This window comes from Lissotriton helveticus, chromosome 3_2, assembly GCF_964261635.1.
Source record: "Lissotriton helveticus chromosome 3_2, aLisHel1.1, whole genome shotgun sequence".
Lineage (NCBI taxonomy): Eukaryota > Metazoa > Chordata > Amphibia > Caudata > Salamandridae > Lissotriton > Lissotriton helveticus.
The window spans coordinates 454,134,548-454,153,351 of NC_136062.1; the positions used below are offsets into that span (position 1 = coordinate 454,134,548).

Genomic DNA, 18,804 nt, shown 5'->3' on the forward strand with positions numbered 1-18,804 from the left:
TTGGACCCCGAATACTGTTGCATGTTGATACCTATCTGCAAACCCTACAGTTTCACCAAAATGTCACTTCATTGCTTTTGTATCCAAACAAGCAGTTTTTCTTTTACAACAGAAACGGTGGTATTTTTGTAAATAAAGGAAAGCTATTTTGGTCAGAAACTATGGAAATACCAGTCCAGGTCGAGCTGAATTATTTATAGCGCCTCGCTTCCTGACTAGGTAAAAAACTGCTATAGAATCATGTCCTTCCAGTCTGGCCAGCTAGCAATTAATTATAAGAAACCTAAACTCTGTGCTTACTAAATTGTTTTATTTCAATATTTATATATTGTGTTGCATTGTTTATTTAGCTGCTTATTTATTTATTTATTTGTTGACCCCCTAAAATTAGGTTTACATTTCATTTTAAAATGCACATCTCTGTTTACCTCTCTGAAACGCCACGCGCGTTGTGGGCGGTGTGTACATTGCCACAATATGCATGACCTTTAATCATACATGTGATTTGCTAAGACTGTTATACACAACCAATATATATATATATATTTTTTACTTTACACTCGTTAAACGGAGACCTAATCATGAACAAGACATACTCTGTTTCCGCCGTAAAATATTTGTTGGCGTACCCGTGAGAATGGATGTGTTTTCCAGGTCTTCTAAGAAGGGTCTGGATTAGTGGAGCTCTAATACTTTCCTTTTAACTCTGTGGTGTTCTGTGGGGAGACTGCTCCAGGAGGCTACACTTGGGCCCTTCCTTGGTAACCATGATGGCTGCCCAGTCCATCCATTGAGGCTGAATGTGATCTCTGGCGGTGCCTGCGTCTTACTCTAAACCTCTTCCTTGCAGGCGCGTCTGGACGAGGCCCCCGTGTGAGTCCGTGCACCATGGAGGGCGACTGCCTGAGCTGCATCAAGTACCTGATGTTCATCTTCAATTTCTTCATATTTGTAAGTATTTCTGTCCACCTCTCGTCTGTCAGTCTGGCATGTCTCCATGCAGATACATGTATGTCTGGGTTAGAGTGTAAGATACAATCGCCTCTGGGGTCCCTTGTAGGTCCTGATGACAAGCATTGGCAGGTTAAATCTGCCAACACCAGAATGTATATTTAATTTCAGGTGCTGGGTAAGATGCCTGCCCATAGAGTCACCGACCTACTCCACATCTAACACCGCCAGGCCCATCGAGTCCCTTACCTCCTACTCGAGTAGGCACATGAAGACTCTATGTAGGAGCTAGCTTTACCCCGCTTCTGACTGCCCTCTGTAGACAAAGCAGAGTAATCGCCCATAGCTGCCTTAAGCCACCTGAATGTTCCTACACAGATCCTCCATAAGTTCCTGCCCTGGCAAATAAGACCTTGAAATCAAAGCTTGGGATTGGAAACCTGTGCAGAGTGCTATTTTCAAAAAACAAAACATGGACATAGGCCTTTATAGAAAGATGCATTGGGTGATTTAAACCTCTGCTTAGAGGGTTTGGGACAAAGGTCTGTTGTTCATATTCATTAAAACTGAGTTAATGTTTTGTCACTGCCACAAATTCTTTGATATTTGCAAATGCCTGTACACTGCATCTAGCTGGTTATAACTTCCCTGCATATAGGACCTAACTCATGCCATTTCATTGCCCTGCTCCAACTCCAGAAGTCCTTTTAACCCAAAAGTCATGTTCCCATGAACTTCCATTTACCTACCACCAGAAAGTACCAGGTTCTGCTATTAAAGGTCTTGCGACTCCCAGTTTGGACCTCACTGTATGATCCTGATGAAAGTGATGTGTTTACGGATAACTTTTATGTTTATATGTACAAATAAATTAGTGTGATCCTGCGCCCAGTGCGCAGTCTGCTTGAGCGTTCAGTGCTGCAGTGCTACATCTGAACACTGCTTTTTTCCTCTCCTGTTCCAGCTCTGCGGTGCCAGCCTGTTGGGGGTCGGAATCTGGGTGATTTTGGATCCCACAGGTTTTCGGGAGATTGTTGCTGTGAACCCCCTCCTGGTCATGGGAGCCTACATCGTGGTGGGCACAGGGGCACTGCTGTTTCTCCTAGGGTTCCTGGGTTGCTGCGGAGCCATCCGGGAGAACAAGTGCCTGCTGCTGTTTGTAAGTATCCCCTCCTCATTAATGCTGGCTGATGATGGCCCAAGCATTGTGTGTCATGTATTTCCTAACTGCTCCACAGTTTAGCATCACTTCAGCACCCTGTAGCCGATCCTATGCCATTTGTTCTCTATTGTTAAATTTCCAACATCGATTACCCCCCCCCTTCCACCCCCCTCGATCACCCCTCTCGTCAACTGTTAATCCCTCCTGGAGGTTCAAACCCAGACCTGAAAGACACATTTTTAAACTTCCATAACTGGTGTCACTCAAAGCTGCACACTGATTGGTGACATCGATGGGAAAGACCATAGGTGAACCACAGTGGGGGACTCATGGAGGGTACCAACAGAAACACACAGAGCATCACTCTCCGCTCCCACGTTTATCGCCCTTTGACAGCGTCATAGCTATAAATGGTGCATCACGTGCAGTGGGAGAGTGGTCCAGAGCTCTGAGGGGCTCTTCACCCCAATAACAGAAGATTTTTTAAATAAGCCTCTTGGGAACAGGGGGCCTATTTTCCATATTTGCATTAGGACCCATAACACCCTTGCTATGCCGCTCATTGAGGAATTACGTCACCATTTCTAACACGTCACTCCTCTCCCACCTTCTCTTTTTCAGTTCTTCTTGTTCATTCTTCTGATTTTCCTGGCCGAGCTCTCCGCCGCCATCCTGGCTTTTGTCTTCAGAGACAACGTAAGTTCATTTCTTCTCTTCTGTTGTGTTGGCGATGTTCTTTCTTCCTCTGAAAACCTTGGTTAACTTGCCTTAAAACCACAGAAAGCCTTTTAGAGGCACTCTGAGTTGTACAGCCTCTGTTAATTAACAACTCTGTGATTTTTGATATATTGACCTCACAACCATGAACATCTGATGTGGCCTGTGACTTTGGGGCTGCTTCTCCGCAAAGGCAGAGCAGCGTCGCCCCACTGGCAGAGCCAGCAGCTAAAAATTAAAACAATATATGACTATTGTTTTATTTTAAGCAGCTGGCTCAGCCAGCGTGTGTGGGGAGGGGAGGAGGCGGGGCATGGGCGGGGGTAGGAGGAGTGCTATGTGCATCCTTTAAGTGCACATGTGTGTTTGGCCTGCCATCTCCGGGCGACCAAAACATACATGTGAGAAGCCCCACAGAATCCCCGGTCTGAGCAGGGCATCTTTCTAGGTTGCTCAGGCCAAACCCTATGCTTCTCTGCAGCGGAAGGATTGGACAGGGAGTCTATTGCAGCCCCAGTGCCTGCTGGGACACGGAAGAAGAAGCACCCAGCATGATCTGGGACATTTTTTTTAAATCTACCCCGTGCTCTCCGTTGTGTGCCACCCCCTCCTCTCGCCCCACTACCTTTTGTATGTGATGGCCGGCACTGCTGTGACTCTGGGTCAGTGCTCTAAAGCAGGCCGAATGGGACATGATGGAGAGATCTGTTTGGTTGATGTTGAGAATATTTTAGGGGCTGTGGGTACTGCACATCCCCTCTGTGGAGCTGTCAGTCTAACAGGCTGGCGGTTTTGATTGGCCGGTGGGTGTCTGAAGCTACTCTGTGGATCCATCCCTCAATTACATAAGGTAGTGGGGCGGGTACGGGGTGGAGCGCAAGAGGGGGAGCACGGGAATTGGTCTGATACGAAACACAATTTGATGGCCATCATGGAAGTATGAAAAAATACATGCAACACTCCAAGTTGGCCACTGTGTGTCCTCTTTACACAATATGACCAACATCTTGTACGCAAAAGAAACAGTAGCAGATGGCTGGATGCCGGTATTTGCTTTTCCAAAGTTTGCATTGAAAATCTGACAAAGAAAATACTTAGGGGTAAATTAACATTGTCAAAAATTAGACCTATTGGTTTTACCAGTGCTTGTTGAAAACCTTGGGAGTTACAGACTGATGCCTGTTTACATTTTGTCACTGGCACCGCCTGTACTACCACTCAGGCCATGGGTTAAATACCAGTGCCTGGGGTAGGGGGGCATCCATCGATAGCAGGAGGTCCTGGTACCCTAACACCTTGTGTGAGTCCATGTACCTGTGGCGCCATCACTCAGTAGTCTAATTTCTCATGTTTCCAGCTGTCCAGGGATTTCTTCATCAAAGAAGTGAAGAAGCACTACCAGGGGAGCAACAGCAGCCAGATCTTCTCCTCCACGTGGAACTCTGTCATGACCACGGTGAGTGAGTGTGCACTCGCAGCACTACTCTAGATATTGAACTCCATCACAATCACGGTGAGTGAGTGCGGATGTGCAGCACCCTTCTCTAGATATTGTACTCCACCACGATCACGTTGAGTGAATGCGAATGTGCAGCACCCTTCTCTAGATATTGAACTCCACCACGATCACGTTGAGTGAGTGTGAATGTGCAGTACCCTTCTCTAGATATTGTACTGCACCATGATCATGGTGAGTGAGTGCGAATGGGCAGCACCCTTCTCTACACATTGAACTCCGCCACAATCACGGTGAGTGAGTGTGGATGTGCAGCACCCTTCTCTAGATAGTGAACTCCACTATGATCACAGTGAGTGAGTGCGAATGTGCAGCACCCTTCTCTAGATAGTGAACTCCACTATGATCACAGTGAGTGAGTGCGAATGTGCAGCACCCTTCTCTAGATATAGAACTCCACCATGATCACGGTGAGTGAAGGCGGATGTGCAACACCCGTCTCTAGATTTTGAACTCCACTAGCACCTTTCTCTAGATATTGAAGTCTAGCCTGATCACGGTGAGTGAGTGCGAATGTGCAGCACCCTTCTCTAGATATTGAACTCCACCACATTCACGGTGAGTGAGTGCGGATGTGCAGCACCCTTCTCTAGATTTTGAACTCCACCAGCACCTTTCTCTAGATATTGAACTCCACTATGATCACGGTGAGTGAGTGCGGATGTGCAGCACCCTTCTCTAGATTTTGAACTCCACTAGCACCTTTCTCTAGATATTGAACTCCACTATGATCACAGTGAGTGAGTGCGAATGTGCAGCACCCTTCTCTAGATTTTGAACTCCACTAGCACCTTTCTCTAGATATTGAACTCCACTATGATCACGGTGAGTGAGTGCGAATGTGCAGCACCCTTCTCTAGATTTTGAACTCCACTAGCACCTTTCTCTAGATATTGAACTCCACTATGATCACTGTGAGTGAGTGCGGATGTGCGGCACCCGTCTCTAGATTTTGTACTCCACTGGCACCTTTCTCTAGATATTGAAGTCCAGCTTGTTCACGGTGAGTGGGTGTGTAGGGAAGTCAAACTATTAAGAACCACCTCTCCAGATAGCTTGTGAAAATAAGTTTTGCATCACCAGGTATAATTCTGGGCGGGATCATTTAAAGAGGTTCATGCTTTGTGTACAAGCGCCACCTACTGGATCAATCTGGCGTTGTTCAACTAAATTATGATAAACCGCTCTTTTGCAGTTTATATAAAGTATTGGAACTTGGAAAAAAGCAGTGGGGCTGGTCATAAACTGCCTGCACATTTCAAAAGAGGCATGTATGGACCAGCTGTGTTGATGAACCATGTACAGTTGTGTAGGGTATTTTAAATAGCACGTAACAGTCTTTGCAAGGCACTCGTCTCTGCGCTGTCTGTTCTCGAGCCATGCACACTCCTTTAGAAAGACCTGCACCATGAACCAATCTGAACCAAAGTGTCTCCCATTGTAGAAGTCTCCCAGCTGTATTACTGTACTGTTAATGGCGCTTACTATGTAAATCGTCTGATTTGCAAATGTACTTTGTATCACTGCACCACGACGTAAAGCTCGCTGCTTTGCGTCTGGGAGTATGTCTTCGTGGCAACTCTCTCCTGTGCTAGTTCTTCTGTCCAGCCTCCCCACAGTCCGGTACCCTCTGCAGCCTGTCTATTTGCTGCCCACTGTGCCTCCCCTGCTTGTTTCTTGCTATGTTTTGCCTTTTCCGCTTGTTTTTCTACCCTCTGTTTTTCCTTTTCTGCCCTCTGTTTTGCCCTTTGCTGCTCTGTTTTTCCTTTTCTGCTAGTTTTTCTGCCCTCTGTTTTGCCTTTTCTACCATCTGTTTTGCCATTTCTGCTAGTTTTTCTGCCCTCTGGCCTTTTCTACCTTCTGTTTTACCTTTCCTGCTCCTTTCTCTCCCATCTGTTTCACCTCTTCTGACCACTATTTAACTTTTCTGCTCGCTCGTTTTTCTGCCCTCTGTTTTGCCCATTTCTGCTTATTTCTTCACTCTTCCTGCGGTTTCCTCCAGACCTGTCTTTTCGTTGGAGTCCGCACACCCCAGGGCCCTGATAGCTCCACGCTCTACAAATGCTGATTGATTGGTTGAATGACTGCTCAGGGTTTTAATGCGCTATATTAAGATGTGTAGAATTGTGAATTAACAGGCGTAGTGAAGCTTCTTAAGTAGCATCTCTCCTGTTTTTCTCCTTCCTAGTTCGAGTGCTGCGGAGTGAACGGGCCGCAGGACTTCGAGGACGCTCTGTACTTTAACACTCTCTATCCAAGTGACATTGTGCCGGAGGACTGCTGCCGCCGGACGTCCCCGTCGCGGAACGCGGAGTTCCTTAGCAAGGAGGACTGTCTGATGGGGAGCGAGAACTACCAGAATACAGAGGTAAGTCACCTGGGGGCGGTGGCCAGGGGTTAATTACTTGCATTGGTAGTTGCGCCTAATGTTGCCCTGCGCACACTATCACTGATGTGGGACTAGAGAAAAGCAGAGGGCAGTTTACTACCTGTCCCTGGTGGTGATTTTCTTACGATGACATTTGAATACTAAGGGGCAGATTTACAATAACTGGTGCATCCCTGCATATCAGCAGAAATGCACCAGTTATCATCCCTGCATATCAGCAGAGATGCACCAGTTATCATCCCTGCATATCAGCAGGGATGCGCCAATTATCATCCCTGCATATCATCAAGGATGCGCTAGTTATCATCCCTGAATATCAGCAGGGTTGCGCCAGTTATCATCCCTGCATATCAGCAGGGATGCGCCAGTTATCATCCCTGCACATCAGCAGGGATGCGCCAGTTATCATCCCTGCACATCAGCAGGGATGCGCCAGTTATCATCCCTGCATATCATCAAGGATGCGCTAGTTATCATCCCTGAATATCAGCAGGGATGCGCCAATTATCATCCCTGCATATCATCAAGGATGCGCTAGTTATCATCCCTGAATATCAGCAGGGTTGCGCCAGTTATCATCCCTGCATATCAGCAGGGATGCGCCAGTTATCATCCCTGCATATCAGCAGGGATGCGCTAGTTATCATCCCTGCATAGCAGCAGGGATGCGCTAGTTATTGTGCACCTTGCCTCCGCCACAATGGATGCGTCGCATTTACAATGTCACGCACCATGGGGCAAAACGGCACAAATGCATGACGCAACTGTGCGGTAAAAGCGGCGCATTGCTGGAGTTGCATCGCAACCGCGACACGGCTCCAGCAATGCTCTGGGGGGCCCTATTCTTACAATGCTGCACCAATCCGTACGCCTGCTGCAAGCAGGCGCAGGGTTTTGATGCAGCATGGGCCCAAAGTGACTGAATCTCGTAGATTTCACTCAGCTACTTTTAGGAGGCGCTCTTGCGCCGGAACGCCCCCCCCCCCCCTGCGCAGGAACGCCTCCTTCTGGCGCAGGGCTCTACAACGTGATGCATCTCCCAGATGCGTCACGTTGTAAGTACCCCGCACCATGGCGCATCTTTTGCGCCGCCGCTGCGTCTCAAAAGTTACCCAACGGCGACGTAAAAGGGGCGTAAGGGGCTCCTAAATCTGCCCCTAAATGTACTTTTCTGCAATCCACCCTCTGCTGATGGAATTTTTCTTTGCTCCAAACACCTCATCCTGTCTATCTGTATTATGGGAACTAACTACACATTGTTGCTGATCTTTCATAGGCGCAGAGATCTTTGCGCTGCTTGAAAGTGCTTAAAATCCATTTATCGGTGATGTCCTGCCATCTAGTGGTTGGTGAGAGAAGTTCACCTCTCTGTTGTTATTTCTGCTTAGTCATTCAGCTGCTGAACGAACAGAGCAGAGTTGGGCGAGCCTGCTACACGCTTTAACCCCTTGCATGCTGATGACAGCCCCCAGCCGTCCTGCACTACAGTGCTCGTGTGCTGATGACGGCTGGGGGCCGCCACGACCACACCCGCGATCGGAATGTGCCGCACCGGCGCAGAATCGCGGCAGCATGCAAGGGGTTAAAACAATGATCCGTGGTTGACATTATTTTAAAGTGCATGGGAATGTGTAATATTATTGAGGATTTCGCGGTTCCTCACAGGCAGTTGAGAGCAGCTCTTTTAAGTTTTACCAAAACAAGGCATCGAAATGTGACATTCACCTCTTGTGAAAGACACCATCATTAAAACAAATAGCTTTTTTTTGTACAGTCCTCCTACAGAGTAGTGCCTGGGTAAACAGTATGCAGCAAAAAAAAGCAAAATAATAAATCCCTTATTTGTGACACTAGTTTTGCTGCTCTGGGTCTGTTACAGTTTGAGGTCTTTCACTACTGAAGAGCTGGCCCTCACAGCTCCAAGCGGCTACACGCCCTGGGCACAAGACTGGATGTGTGGTGTTCTCTAGTCAATCAGGTTAATCAAAAGGGGGAGAGAGTGGCACGTAGTGGACCTAGCCTCCTGTATCATACAAACAACCAAAGGAAGTCCACTAGAAAAAGCACTGAAAATATCCTTCCAGGTTTGTTGGTGATTCCTAAGGGAAATTATAAATTTCCTTAAAATAACCCTCACCCATCAATAGGCCCCGTGGTGGCATGCTTCAATATTGGGTTCTTGCCGCCCCACTCTGGGTCGGGAGTGCTACGACCGACGGAGACGTGGGAGCACTTTGTGGAAGGTATGGGCTATATTTCTGAAGTAGGAGTGGAAGAGTCAGACAGATAGTGAAAAAAAGTAAAAAATGTTGGCTACTTGGAACCTAAATTTTAATCCTGTGGCTGGTATTGTTAAAAGAGGATGTTTTGGGGGGAGGTGCACTGAGTAATGTATGTGTAACTCCCGGTCTGCAAGATTTGAAACATGTAGACCGGGAATTACACAGTCAGTGAGTTTTGCCAGTGCAGGTGTGTGGCGGTGGCGTCCAGGCCGTTCCTGCACCGCCAAAACTCGTAATTAGGCCCTAAGTGTTTCAGTGTTATCTGTAGTGCCAGATCCATCCAATAATATTTAAATGTAAAACCCTACCCATCTCTTGGGCATGCATTCTCTGACTGATAAAGTGTACAAACTGAGTGCTATTTCAGAGTAGATCTTTTTTCTGTCATGAATTCCTGGTGTTCCTGGTCTTGTACTTCCGGGTTGGATAGCTGAATGGCCACCTGCTGGACACAGCAAGCCTGACAGTGTGCTTCTTTCCCTCCAGGGCTGCTACACAGTGATCCTGAACTCCTTGGAGACGTACGTCTACCTCGCCGGAGCTCTGGCCATTGGAGTGCTGGCGATTGAGGTATGGCACATTGCACGGCACGCCTCGCTGTGTCTGGGTTTGTCTGTTGTTATGTTCTAAAGCATGGTGTACTGTTGCATGATTCTCTCTCCAAGGGCGAAGGAGGGGTCTGTCTCACTAGTTCTTCCCAATTCTGTCACTGCCCCCATGTCCCAGCACCTGTCTGTCTGACAGTTGCCTTCACACGAGTCTGCCTGAATAGAGTCTGTGGAAGGCCATCTCATGAAGCAGTAACTACTATGAATTTAAGTGTCTAGGCCTGCTGAGGTCAGAAGACCATCATGTCTGTGATTGCTTCACTAAGGTACGCAGTGCGGGTCGACTGCATCCGCTGCATGGAGCTTTCAAATGCCACAGTACTACCAAGGTACCGGTGGCCAAAACTGCATGGTATTAAATTCAACCCACTGGGGAATTCCCTAAGGGCACTTCTCATGGGCTTGGGGTTCAGGGTGTGCTCACTCTACTTACTTATATGCCCTTTTGTTTTTTTTTCTTGACTCTGGGCCCGAGTTCCCAAGTCCTGTAATATTGGATTCATCAATTTATTCAAGGTTGCATCCAGCCAATCAGGTTTTTTTTTCTACCAAAGTAGGTTTGAGTACCTTTTTTTGAAGTCCGGTACAGTGGGACCAATCATCGAGATATTATAAACTTTTTTTGAGGGTAACCCCTAAATGCCCAACCTGAGCCTCTCTCTAAATGCTTACTTTTTACAAGGGCTGACAGGATTCATACCAAATCACATGAACAAAGTTATTTGATTTAAGTTCTAACTGTTTGCCAAATATGGTATGAATCAGTTTAGGCGTCTTTTCTGTCTTGGAGAGTAAGCTTTTCAAGGGGAATTAAAATGGGAAATATCACTTGTAGGACCTCCCTATTTTTCTTAGCCCCCACTTGACAAATCAGTTCAAAACGTTTCATGAAGGTACCATAGTAGATGACGTTTTTTTGTGGAAGGTTTTGTGCAGAATTGTCAAAAAGCTCAAATGATATTTAAAAAAGAAAAAACGCCTTTCCTATGTAAACTAAGGCTTAAAAGATATAGGGGAGAGGGTAGAGATACCCTGATGGCTTCCTGCATACCTCTAATACCATATGCTGGTTGACGCAAGAGAGCAATTCAGGAATGGTTCCAGAGCCAGTGGTCACAAGTCATGGGGAATTGGGAAGATCCAGTGGTTGTCATGCAAAGAGTGCAGGAGGAAATGGCATGGCGGAGCAAGACCAATATAGCAACAGGAAGACCCTTCATATTGCCAACTCCAACAGTGACCATCGCTACAGATGCCTCGCACATGGGATGGGGCGCATATATGAGGGACCTCGAGATCAGAGGATCTGGAAACCAGAAGATAGAAACAGTGTTCCTAACCTTAAAAGCCTATCAGAGGCTTCTGTGGGAAATACAATACAGATTCAAACGGATAACCCAACGACGATGTTCTATCTCAACAAATAAGGAGGAACTAAGGGGCATATTAGCAATGTGGGCAATATGAAATTATCGCCGCTTTTGCGGCCGTTTTCGGCCGAGAATCAGCTATAATTTCATCGCCCTATTAGCAAGCTGTCGCTAACAGCAGTTAGCGACAGTTTGTAGGCGATAGCGAGTGGTTTGGGGCCCGCTTTGCATGTCAGCGATATTTATCGCTAATGACATGCAGAGTGGCCTTACCCAACCTGTTAGCGACTGAAAGCAGTCGCTAACATCGCTATCATCTATTATCAACGCAGGCGTAGCGATAAAAATATTTGCGCTAAGCGCAAACATTGCTGAAAACTAACGCCTGCTTAGACCACTTCTTAACCTGTATATTTAATGGGAGGTGGATATTCACGTTAAGACCCTATTGGCGTTAATGCCTCAATATCGCTGGATTTCCAGCGATATTCACGCATTAAGCCGCTATTGCCGGATATTTTATCGCATTTGAGATAAAAGTTGCTAATAGCACGTTATGTCTGCGATAATATCCGGCGATGCACGGCGATAGAAAAAATGTCGCTAAGCTTATTTAGCGATAAATATCGCTAGTTGTTGATAATATCCCCCTAAATCTTTTGCCCTTTTGAGATTAACACAAGAGATCTCGAGATGAGCCATCCAGAGACAAGCAAACATCACAAAGATACATCTAGTAAAAGACAATGTAGAGGCCGACAGGCTAGCATTTGTGAGGTATCATTGTTAAGAGCATCAATATAGGGCCTCGTTTCAAAGTCAGTTGTTAATTACTGCCTGCTCTGAGACCTGGAGGGACCTGCCCCATTTTAAGCCCTGATACATCCCACTATTCATCAGCGAATCCACTGCTAAAACACACCCAAAAGCTGGGATGGTGGCCAGTGTAGCATCACAGGTAACCACCTGAGCAAATAGGATCACAGCATCCTAAATGTCTGTGATCTGACACAAATACTGGGCGCCATTTGCTTTGTAAATTGAAACAAACATGCAAAGGAACATATCCAAGATATTAGTAACAGATCAAAAGACCTTTCTTAAATATGAAAATCACTCCCTGTGTTAACCTAGGTCGACTGGGATGGACATTGTAAAGAAAGATTATTAGTGGAACTCAGACAAACAAGCTCTTGGTTTGTGGTTACTAAAAACACCGTACAAACTGTAAACTGCAGTTGATGGTCGACTTTATAACGACTAACCAGTGTCCTTTTTATATGATAAACATTTAGGCTTCTTAAACGATCTTTATAATTTTAGATTATAGCCAGTGGATCAGTTAAACTCTTTCCTTATACAGTGCTGCCACCTAGTGGTCATTTATAGTAACACGCGTGATGACTGAAGCATTCCCCGCCTAATGTATATGTTTTTGCCCATTTGAATTATACGGTAATGGAGGCCTATCTTGCGCGACAGGCTTGGCTGAAATATATGGCCTGGAACAAATTCTTTGGCAAAGAAAAGTACATTGTGTAGCCTATTATGCTGTATTTTCAACGACTCAACAGAAAATGTTTCTTCGTGTACTTTATTTAATAAAAAGTGTATCTCTTTCATTCTGTACGATCCAACATGTTTTATTTTTGGGACTCCTTTATTTTCATATCAGAGAGCAACTGGAAGCATTTTTATTCTAAGAAAAATATTTTCTTTAGTGCAGAATAGAAGACTACAAGTTCATTATCAGCGTGTCTCGAGTAAATTCAATAATTCATTTCCATAAATAAAGAAGTGGAATGCCACTAACCTCTGAATGTGCTTCTGAAGTAACTGTTTCTCCGATAACACCTTGACATAAACATATTTAATTTCCAGACATAGTTAAATAGAACATTGATGGCAAAAAGGAAACCATACTTTCCTCCATATTCGAATTACATTTAAATTTCCTGCTGCCAGTCTTTTTCCCATACGATCAAATGCGGATATTGAGAATGTATGAGCAAAATTTTACCTCTTTAATCGTGAACTTAGCAATGAATAGGTGAAAGGTGAACAATTAACATTTGCAATATGCCGGAAGCTGCTTTACATTTTATAATTAACATTTTTAATACATTGCGATTTATTTTTGCTACAGTTATGGTTGAAATCTGTAAGTTACAAAGCAATTCTTGGATTGCGTGGCAAGTGCCCCAAATCTACAGTCATTCATGAACCTTGGCTGGTGTGGAATCACGCCATTCTTGTCACATTTGAATGTGCATATTTAATACCCTAGTATCTCTGTTGTTTGTTTGTTTGCCTTTATCTTTCTTAGATACACAAATAAAATGACCAATCCTGATGAAGGCTGGAGTTTACCAAAAATACTCCTCACATATTTTTCAAGGCCCACTTTGTTTTTTTACCAGTGCATTACTGCCAGGATAAGAGGTCACACACATGCCAGTGTCCTCCCATTAGCAATATAGTATTTGAAAAGTACAACAGTGTGCGTCGTGCTTGCTTTGCAGCATGTTATTGTTATTATTGTAAATATCTATCTTCGTCCTTCTGCCTAACCACAGCATATGAAGGCACCCAGATCAGTGTGCAAACATCCATATGTTTAATATAAACCATTTTTAACCAAAAGTAAATGTTAGAATTTTAAATCCAGGATGTAAAGTAGATAAATACAAATTTAGCAAGAATAAACTGTGGCCTGGTTAAATCACAACGTTTCTGTTTTTAAAGACTTTAAAAAAAGATGTTACTTGACATTCACATGGTGTTTGACCCAACACAGTTATGTTATGTTATGTTATGTTATAGCGTGTTTTGTATAGTGCTCAGCTACTCCGAAGAGTGTCTCAGCCATCTAATAAATCAAAAGTTACTCTCCTAGCTAGCTTTTTGAAACATAGTCGAAGTTGAAAACACGTAGCAATATCCTTGGTAGAGTACTCTTTTTCTTTACATATTTGGGGCTAAAAATGAGTGACCATCTCAAATGCCCAAACTTGTTAGATATTTTGAATTTAGAAATTCTAAATATGGCGTGCAAAACATTGGTACTGGGAAAGTAAGTATCTGAAAGAGAAAGACTCATGTAAAAAAATAGCTGCAGAGACATCTAGATGACAATCCTATAAAGTGAATTTGTTAAATAAATGATTACTTTTAAAATCTTGAAGTTGTTTCTCAGCTCTTTCCACTAGTAAAAACCACAACAAAAGAAACCCACCAATTTTCTGTTTGTTCTTCGAATCTTACACAATGATCTTCTTGGCTACCATGAAAGTCTAGTGAATCCAAGTTCTCAATCCTTTTGATTTTGTCCCCTGTAGTTAATGTGATTATAAAGGTTTATACATGTTTAACTTGCTCTATTGCCCAGCTATAAATTCCTTGCTAAGCTTGTTTCCAAACACCTCAGTGTTGTTTTTCCTTCTGTTTATTTTGTCTCTCCTCTTTGCCTCTCTCCCTCCGTAGCTCTTCGCAATGGTCTCCGCCATGTGTCTTTTCCGAGGGATCCAGTAGCAGATGTCGTAGCAGAACACATGCCAGGATGGAGAGAGAAAGAAAAAGAAAATAACTTTATTTTTATTTAACAAAAACAAAATGGAAAAAAATCCCGAAAAAGTAGGAAAAACTTGAAGAAAGGGATTGTAAGTTATCAACAGCCTATTGGATAATGCTTCAGGGGCTGGCACTTTGAGGCATTGGACGTTTAGGCTAGAAGGTCAACACTCTCCAAAAAGGAGAACGAAAAAAAAACTGTTCTAGAGGATGAAATGTTTATGCTGGAGAACACAAACAGAGTGCCCACTGAATGAGGAGGTGGCAAAAGCTGCAAAGGTGTTTGGAAAGTTCCACGCTCTCTGCTGGCGAAAGAGGTGCTGCTGCTACAATGCTAAGGCCAGGAATGCCATTCTGTGCTGCCCTCACCCCACTGGCAGAGTCTTGAGGGGTATTTTGAGTCTTTTATCAAAGGGAACCAAAACGAGCAGACAGTTTATTTTTATAGAAGAACTTGATAGAAGACCACTGGAGAATGATTGGAGGTCTGCTGAGCATTAGATGTTATGTTCCTGCATTAAAGAAAATGTTTTGGTTGCATCTCTAGCCATTTCCCATCACAGGACAGACCAGTTGGTCCTTTGTCATTACAGAGAGATGCTCCCATGGGTTTGGTCTGGAACATATGAAACCAAGGTCCAGGGGAGCTGCATAGAAAAGCAGATGGAACCTTGCCCTGGCCATGGGGTCTCCCCATATGCGTTCAATACGCCCAGTTAAAAGACGCAGATTCCTGCCCCCTAATGTATAGCTGCGAGGCATCTAGGGTCCTACTGAAAGGTTCTCTGGCAGACTCCCATCTTCTCTCCATCAGTGTTTTTATTTAGTTTATAAGGTATAGAATGTTATGGGGAGGGTATTTCATGCCTGTATACCTTCCCCCCACCGTATTTTGCTTGTACTAATGATTTCACCCAAAACCACCTTGTTATTGTCTGGGCTCTGTGTAAATCTTTGTACTAAATACTATTTTTGTCACAGAAGAAAGATATTTTTAGCAGTTCATGTTTGTCTCAGCTTCATGTTAGCTTCTGCTGCCTTTATTCTGTACAACCCCACTGCAACCGCACACTCACAACCAACGCTGTGTTTGTGAGATGCCTTTTGTGTTGTGTTTGATTTTAATTCACAATTTCCACAGTGCTATAGAGTTACAGTTGTTCAATAAGTGTGTTCCATTTCCGTTTTTCTGTATTCCAAGACATAATGACTGTGTAAAGCTTAAAACTTGGAAGGGACTTGTCCCCTACCTGTGTCTGAAGTCCTTTCCTTCTTTCGTTGTCGGTATAGTATGTCACTCACGGGTGAGTAGTGCGCTTCATAAACCCCCTGATTGATTGAGTATACGCTGTGTAATTTCCCACAACATCACTCCGCTCTTCATAAACAGTTACCACCAATCCAATCAATCAGCAGACTGTAGCAACACACCACAGCTAGCCAGAGTTAAAGGGATACCCCTCTCGCTTACAAGACACCAACCTCTCCATCGTCTGACGCACACGTCAGGCCGGGCGATCCATACCATTGAGTTGGGTAATAATGAACATCTGTTATTCAGCGCCAAGGGACCTCAGAGTGAATGTGCGCTTTACAAATACACATGTTATGTTATGTTATCGTCTCTGACGCACACGTCAGGCCGGACGATTCAAGAGTAGAGTGAGAGGGTGCCTAAACCGTTATGGTGCTACAAGCCTTTGTAACTACAAATCTCTATACATAATTTAACCCCTTCCATGCTCATGACGAGCTCAGCTCGTCATGCAGCAGAGTGCTCGTGTGCTCATGACGAGCTGAGCTCGTCATGACCACACCCGTTTTTATTGCTGTCCAGCACAGCACGGGAAACTCTCTAGCAGCGATGTATGGCCTCTTGTAAATGGTATACTTTCATTTCCAAACAAGTGGGACCCTCAGTGGCTGCCACTGAATAAAGATTTGGTAGGTTTTTTGTCATTTTGTGGACAGGATACTCTTCTACAATCGAGTAGGGTGGATTTTCTGACATATTTTTTCCTGTTCAGGTACACCAGGAAAAGCCTCAAAGTGTCAGGGCCATTAGTGTTTTCAAAAACAGACTCCCGCTTTGTGATATGGTGGACACTGCACAGTATGACAGAGGCTTCAGAGGAACCAAAGTGGCGGCAGCTTCTTTGAGAGCGTAAGAGGTCTCTTACAGGCATGCAGAGCTCTCTAAATGTGACGCGTGGTCATCCGCAGGTGGGTGGAGGTTGTAACTATCACCACCCAGACAGGATGTCAAATATTAAGTGACCTCCTTAATTTGGAAAACATCAGTTCTGAATCTCTTTCTACAGAGGCAGTCTGCTGCAAACCAGAACTAGCATGCGCTATTGAACCTTCGTGTGAAGAGGCGTTAGACAACTTGTCGGTGGATGCGAAACCAGCAGACATATAGATTAATCATGATTTGCCAACATTGTGTGATCCTGGACAAATCTGTTGATCATTGTTCCTCCTTTTCCCTACCTGACAAAAGGGTGAGGATTGTGAAATGGTCTAATCTACCCTATTGTATGCCATATTTACACACAACTGGTAGCATAGAGTTGTGGCAGAGAGGTTATTGAATATTAATGTACAAGTATATCTATTGAGTGCACCCAATTAAAAAATCAAACACTCTCTCTGTCAAGACTATGTTTTCCTGTACAACAATGGCAGCATTAAAGCAACGCACACTGAAAGTAAGTCTGTTAATCGCATTCTTGCACAAGAATTCACACGGGTCATAACTGTGTGACCACCTGGCCTGCTTCCTCTGTCGTACCATGCAAGTGCACAGCTTTGCACACTTTGTACATGTTCCCCATGCAGGTAGTCAGAACATAGTACATGGAACATGTTTGTCTAAATGATTTGTTTTTGATATAACATACATGTCCGATTGCTGCTAAGCGAGACAGGATAATCAATGTTTCCTATTGGCTGGTGCCTCCGGAAGTAGGTGGGGTTAGTGGAGAGTCGCACCTCGTATGTGTCTTGGTCCAGCCCGCCTGCTTTCGAGGATGTTGCACACATAGGCCTACCCATGGTGGTGTGTGGGTCTCTGCATCCAAGGCCTGTACCTGCACAATGACCACTAGACTAAGTTTTTGCTTTTCATTATTTGAATAAGAGGGAATATGGTTGGTAGGAATTCTGGTGAGTAATGTTACATCAATGGAGAGTGGTGTTGGGGAAAGCCTCTTTGAATATGACTGTGGTATTCTTACTGTGAACAATGTGTTCAGCTCGCCTTCGCAAGCTGTTCTATGGTGTGTGCTGCATCCCTTAGGTCTCTGTGATGCTGGCAGCTTGTGAAAAACTTTTTGGAAAATAGTCTATTTTGTAAGTGTACATGGTGCTTTTTGTTAGATAGAGAGCTCCTTGCCCTAATGCTTTTTATAGTAATATTGAAATACTGTTCTTGTAATATATGGCAGCACAGAGCAGGGAAAGAAGACTTCTGCACTCGAATTTCTTTATCGATTTTTAAAAAATAAAAACCACAATGTGAAATAGAAATGGCTTTATAGTTTATTTGGTTTGCACAGAAAGAAATGTCTCATTTTTAGATCTGTATACAAACAACATTTCCTAAAGCTTTAATTCACTCTAGGGGAACTGTAAAGGATGAAAAGAATGAATGTTAATTTGTGATTTTTTCCATCCAGAGCTTTATTGTGATCAGCAGTAGAGCCGGATATATATATAAAGAGGAGGAACTGCAACTGTCCCATTGTTCAAAGTCAAACATGATATATTCTGATAGAGAACACATATAGGACCAATGGATATAATTCCCCTGCTGTTACATCACTCTGACATAGGTAGCCCATAAAGACATTGTAAACCAAGTCACTGCACATCTCCCCCATTACTTCAAAAGGGGATAATGATAGCAAGACAATAACAAATAACAGAGCCACTGCAAGAACATATACAAATAAATGTTTAATAAACTGGCTGACAGCTGATCTTTGAACCCAGAGGCAATTCTCTTAATTCTGTTACTTTTACTTATTGTTAACTCTTGACCATCTAAGACATCACCGTCAAGATTTTTTTTTCTCTGGTTTGTTTTGATTATACATTAGGCATGTCATTTAACAACACTATTTCATACATTTTTTGCCGAACAAGACATGTTCCACCATTGACCATTAGATATCTATACTGCTTGGCCTTCAACCTCAATTTTGAAAATGGGATCTTCCAATTTTGGTGCTCCTT

General features: G+C 44.1%; 1 protein-coding gene across 2 annotated transcripts in view; it reads left to right on the forward strand.

Moving 5' to 3' along the window:
• Window positions 1–18,096, forward strand: part of TSPAN18 (tetraspanin 18) — a 338,313-nt gene extending 320,217 nt beyond the window's left edge. For both annotated transcript variants that reach the window (XM_078684359.1, XM_078684360.1), the window contains 8 exons: window positions 851–951; window positions 1,916–2,110; window positions 2,735–2,809; window positions 4,188–4,286; window positions 6,535–6,714; window positions 9,504–9,587; window positions 14,479–16,317; window positions 16,362–18,096. In XM_078684359.1, coding sequence (XP_078540485.1) covers window positions 889–951; window positions 1,916–2,110; window positions 2,735–2,809; window positions 4,188–4,286; window positions 6,535–6,714; window positions 9,504–9,587; window positions 14,479–14,526 — 744 coding nt within the window. In that variant the 5' untranslated portion in view covers window positions 851–888 and the 3' untranslated portion in view covers window positions 14,527–16,317; window positions 16,362–18,096. The remainder of the gene's footprint in view (window positions 1–850; window positions 952–1,915; window positions 2,111–2,734; window positions 2,810–4,187; window positions 4,287–6,534; window positions 6,715–9,503; window positions 9,588–14,478; window positions 16,318–16,361) is intronic.
• The last annotated feature ends 708 nt before the right edge of the window (window positions 18,097–18,804 follow it).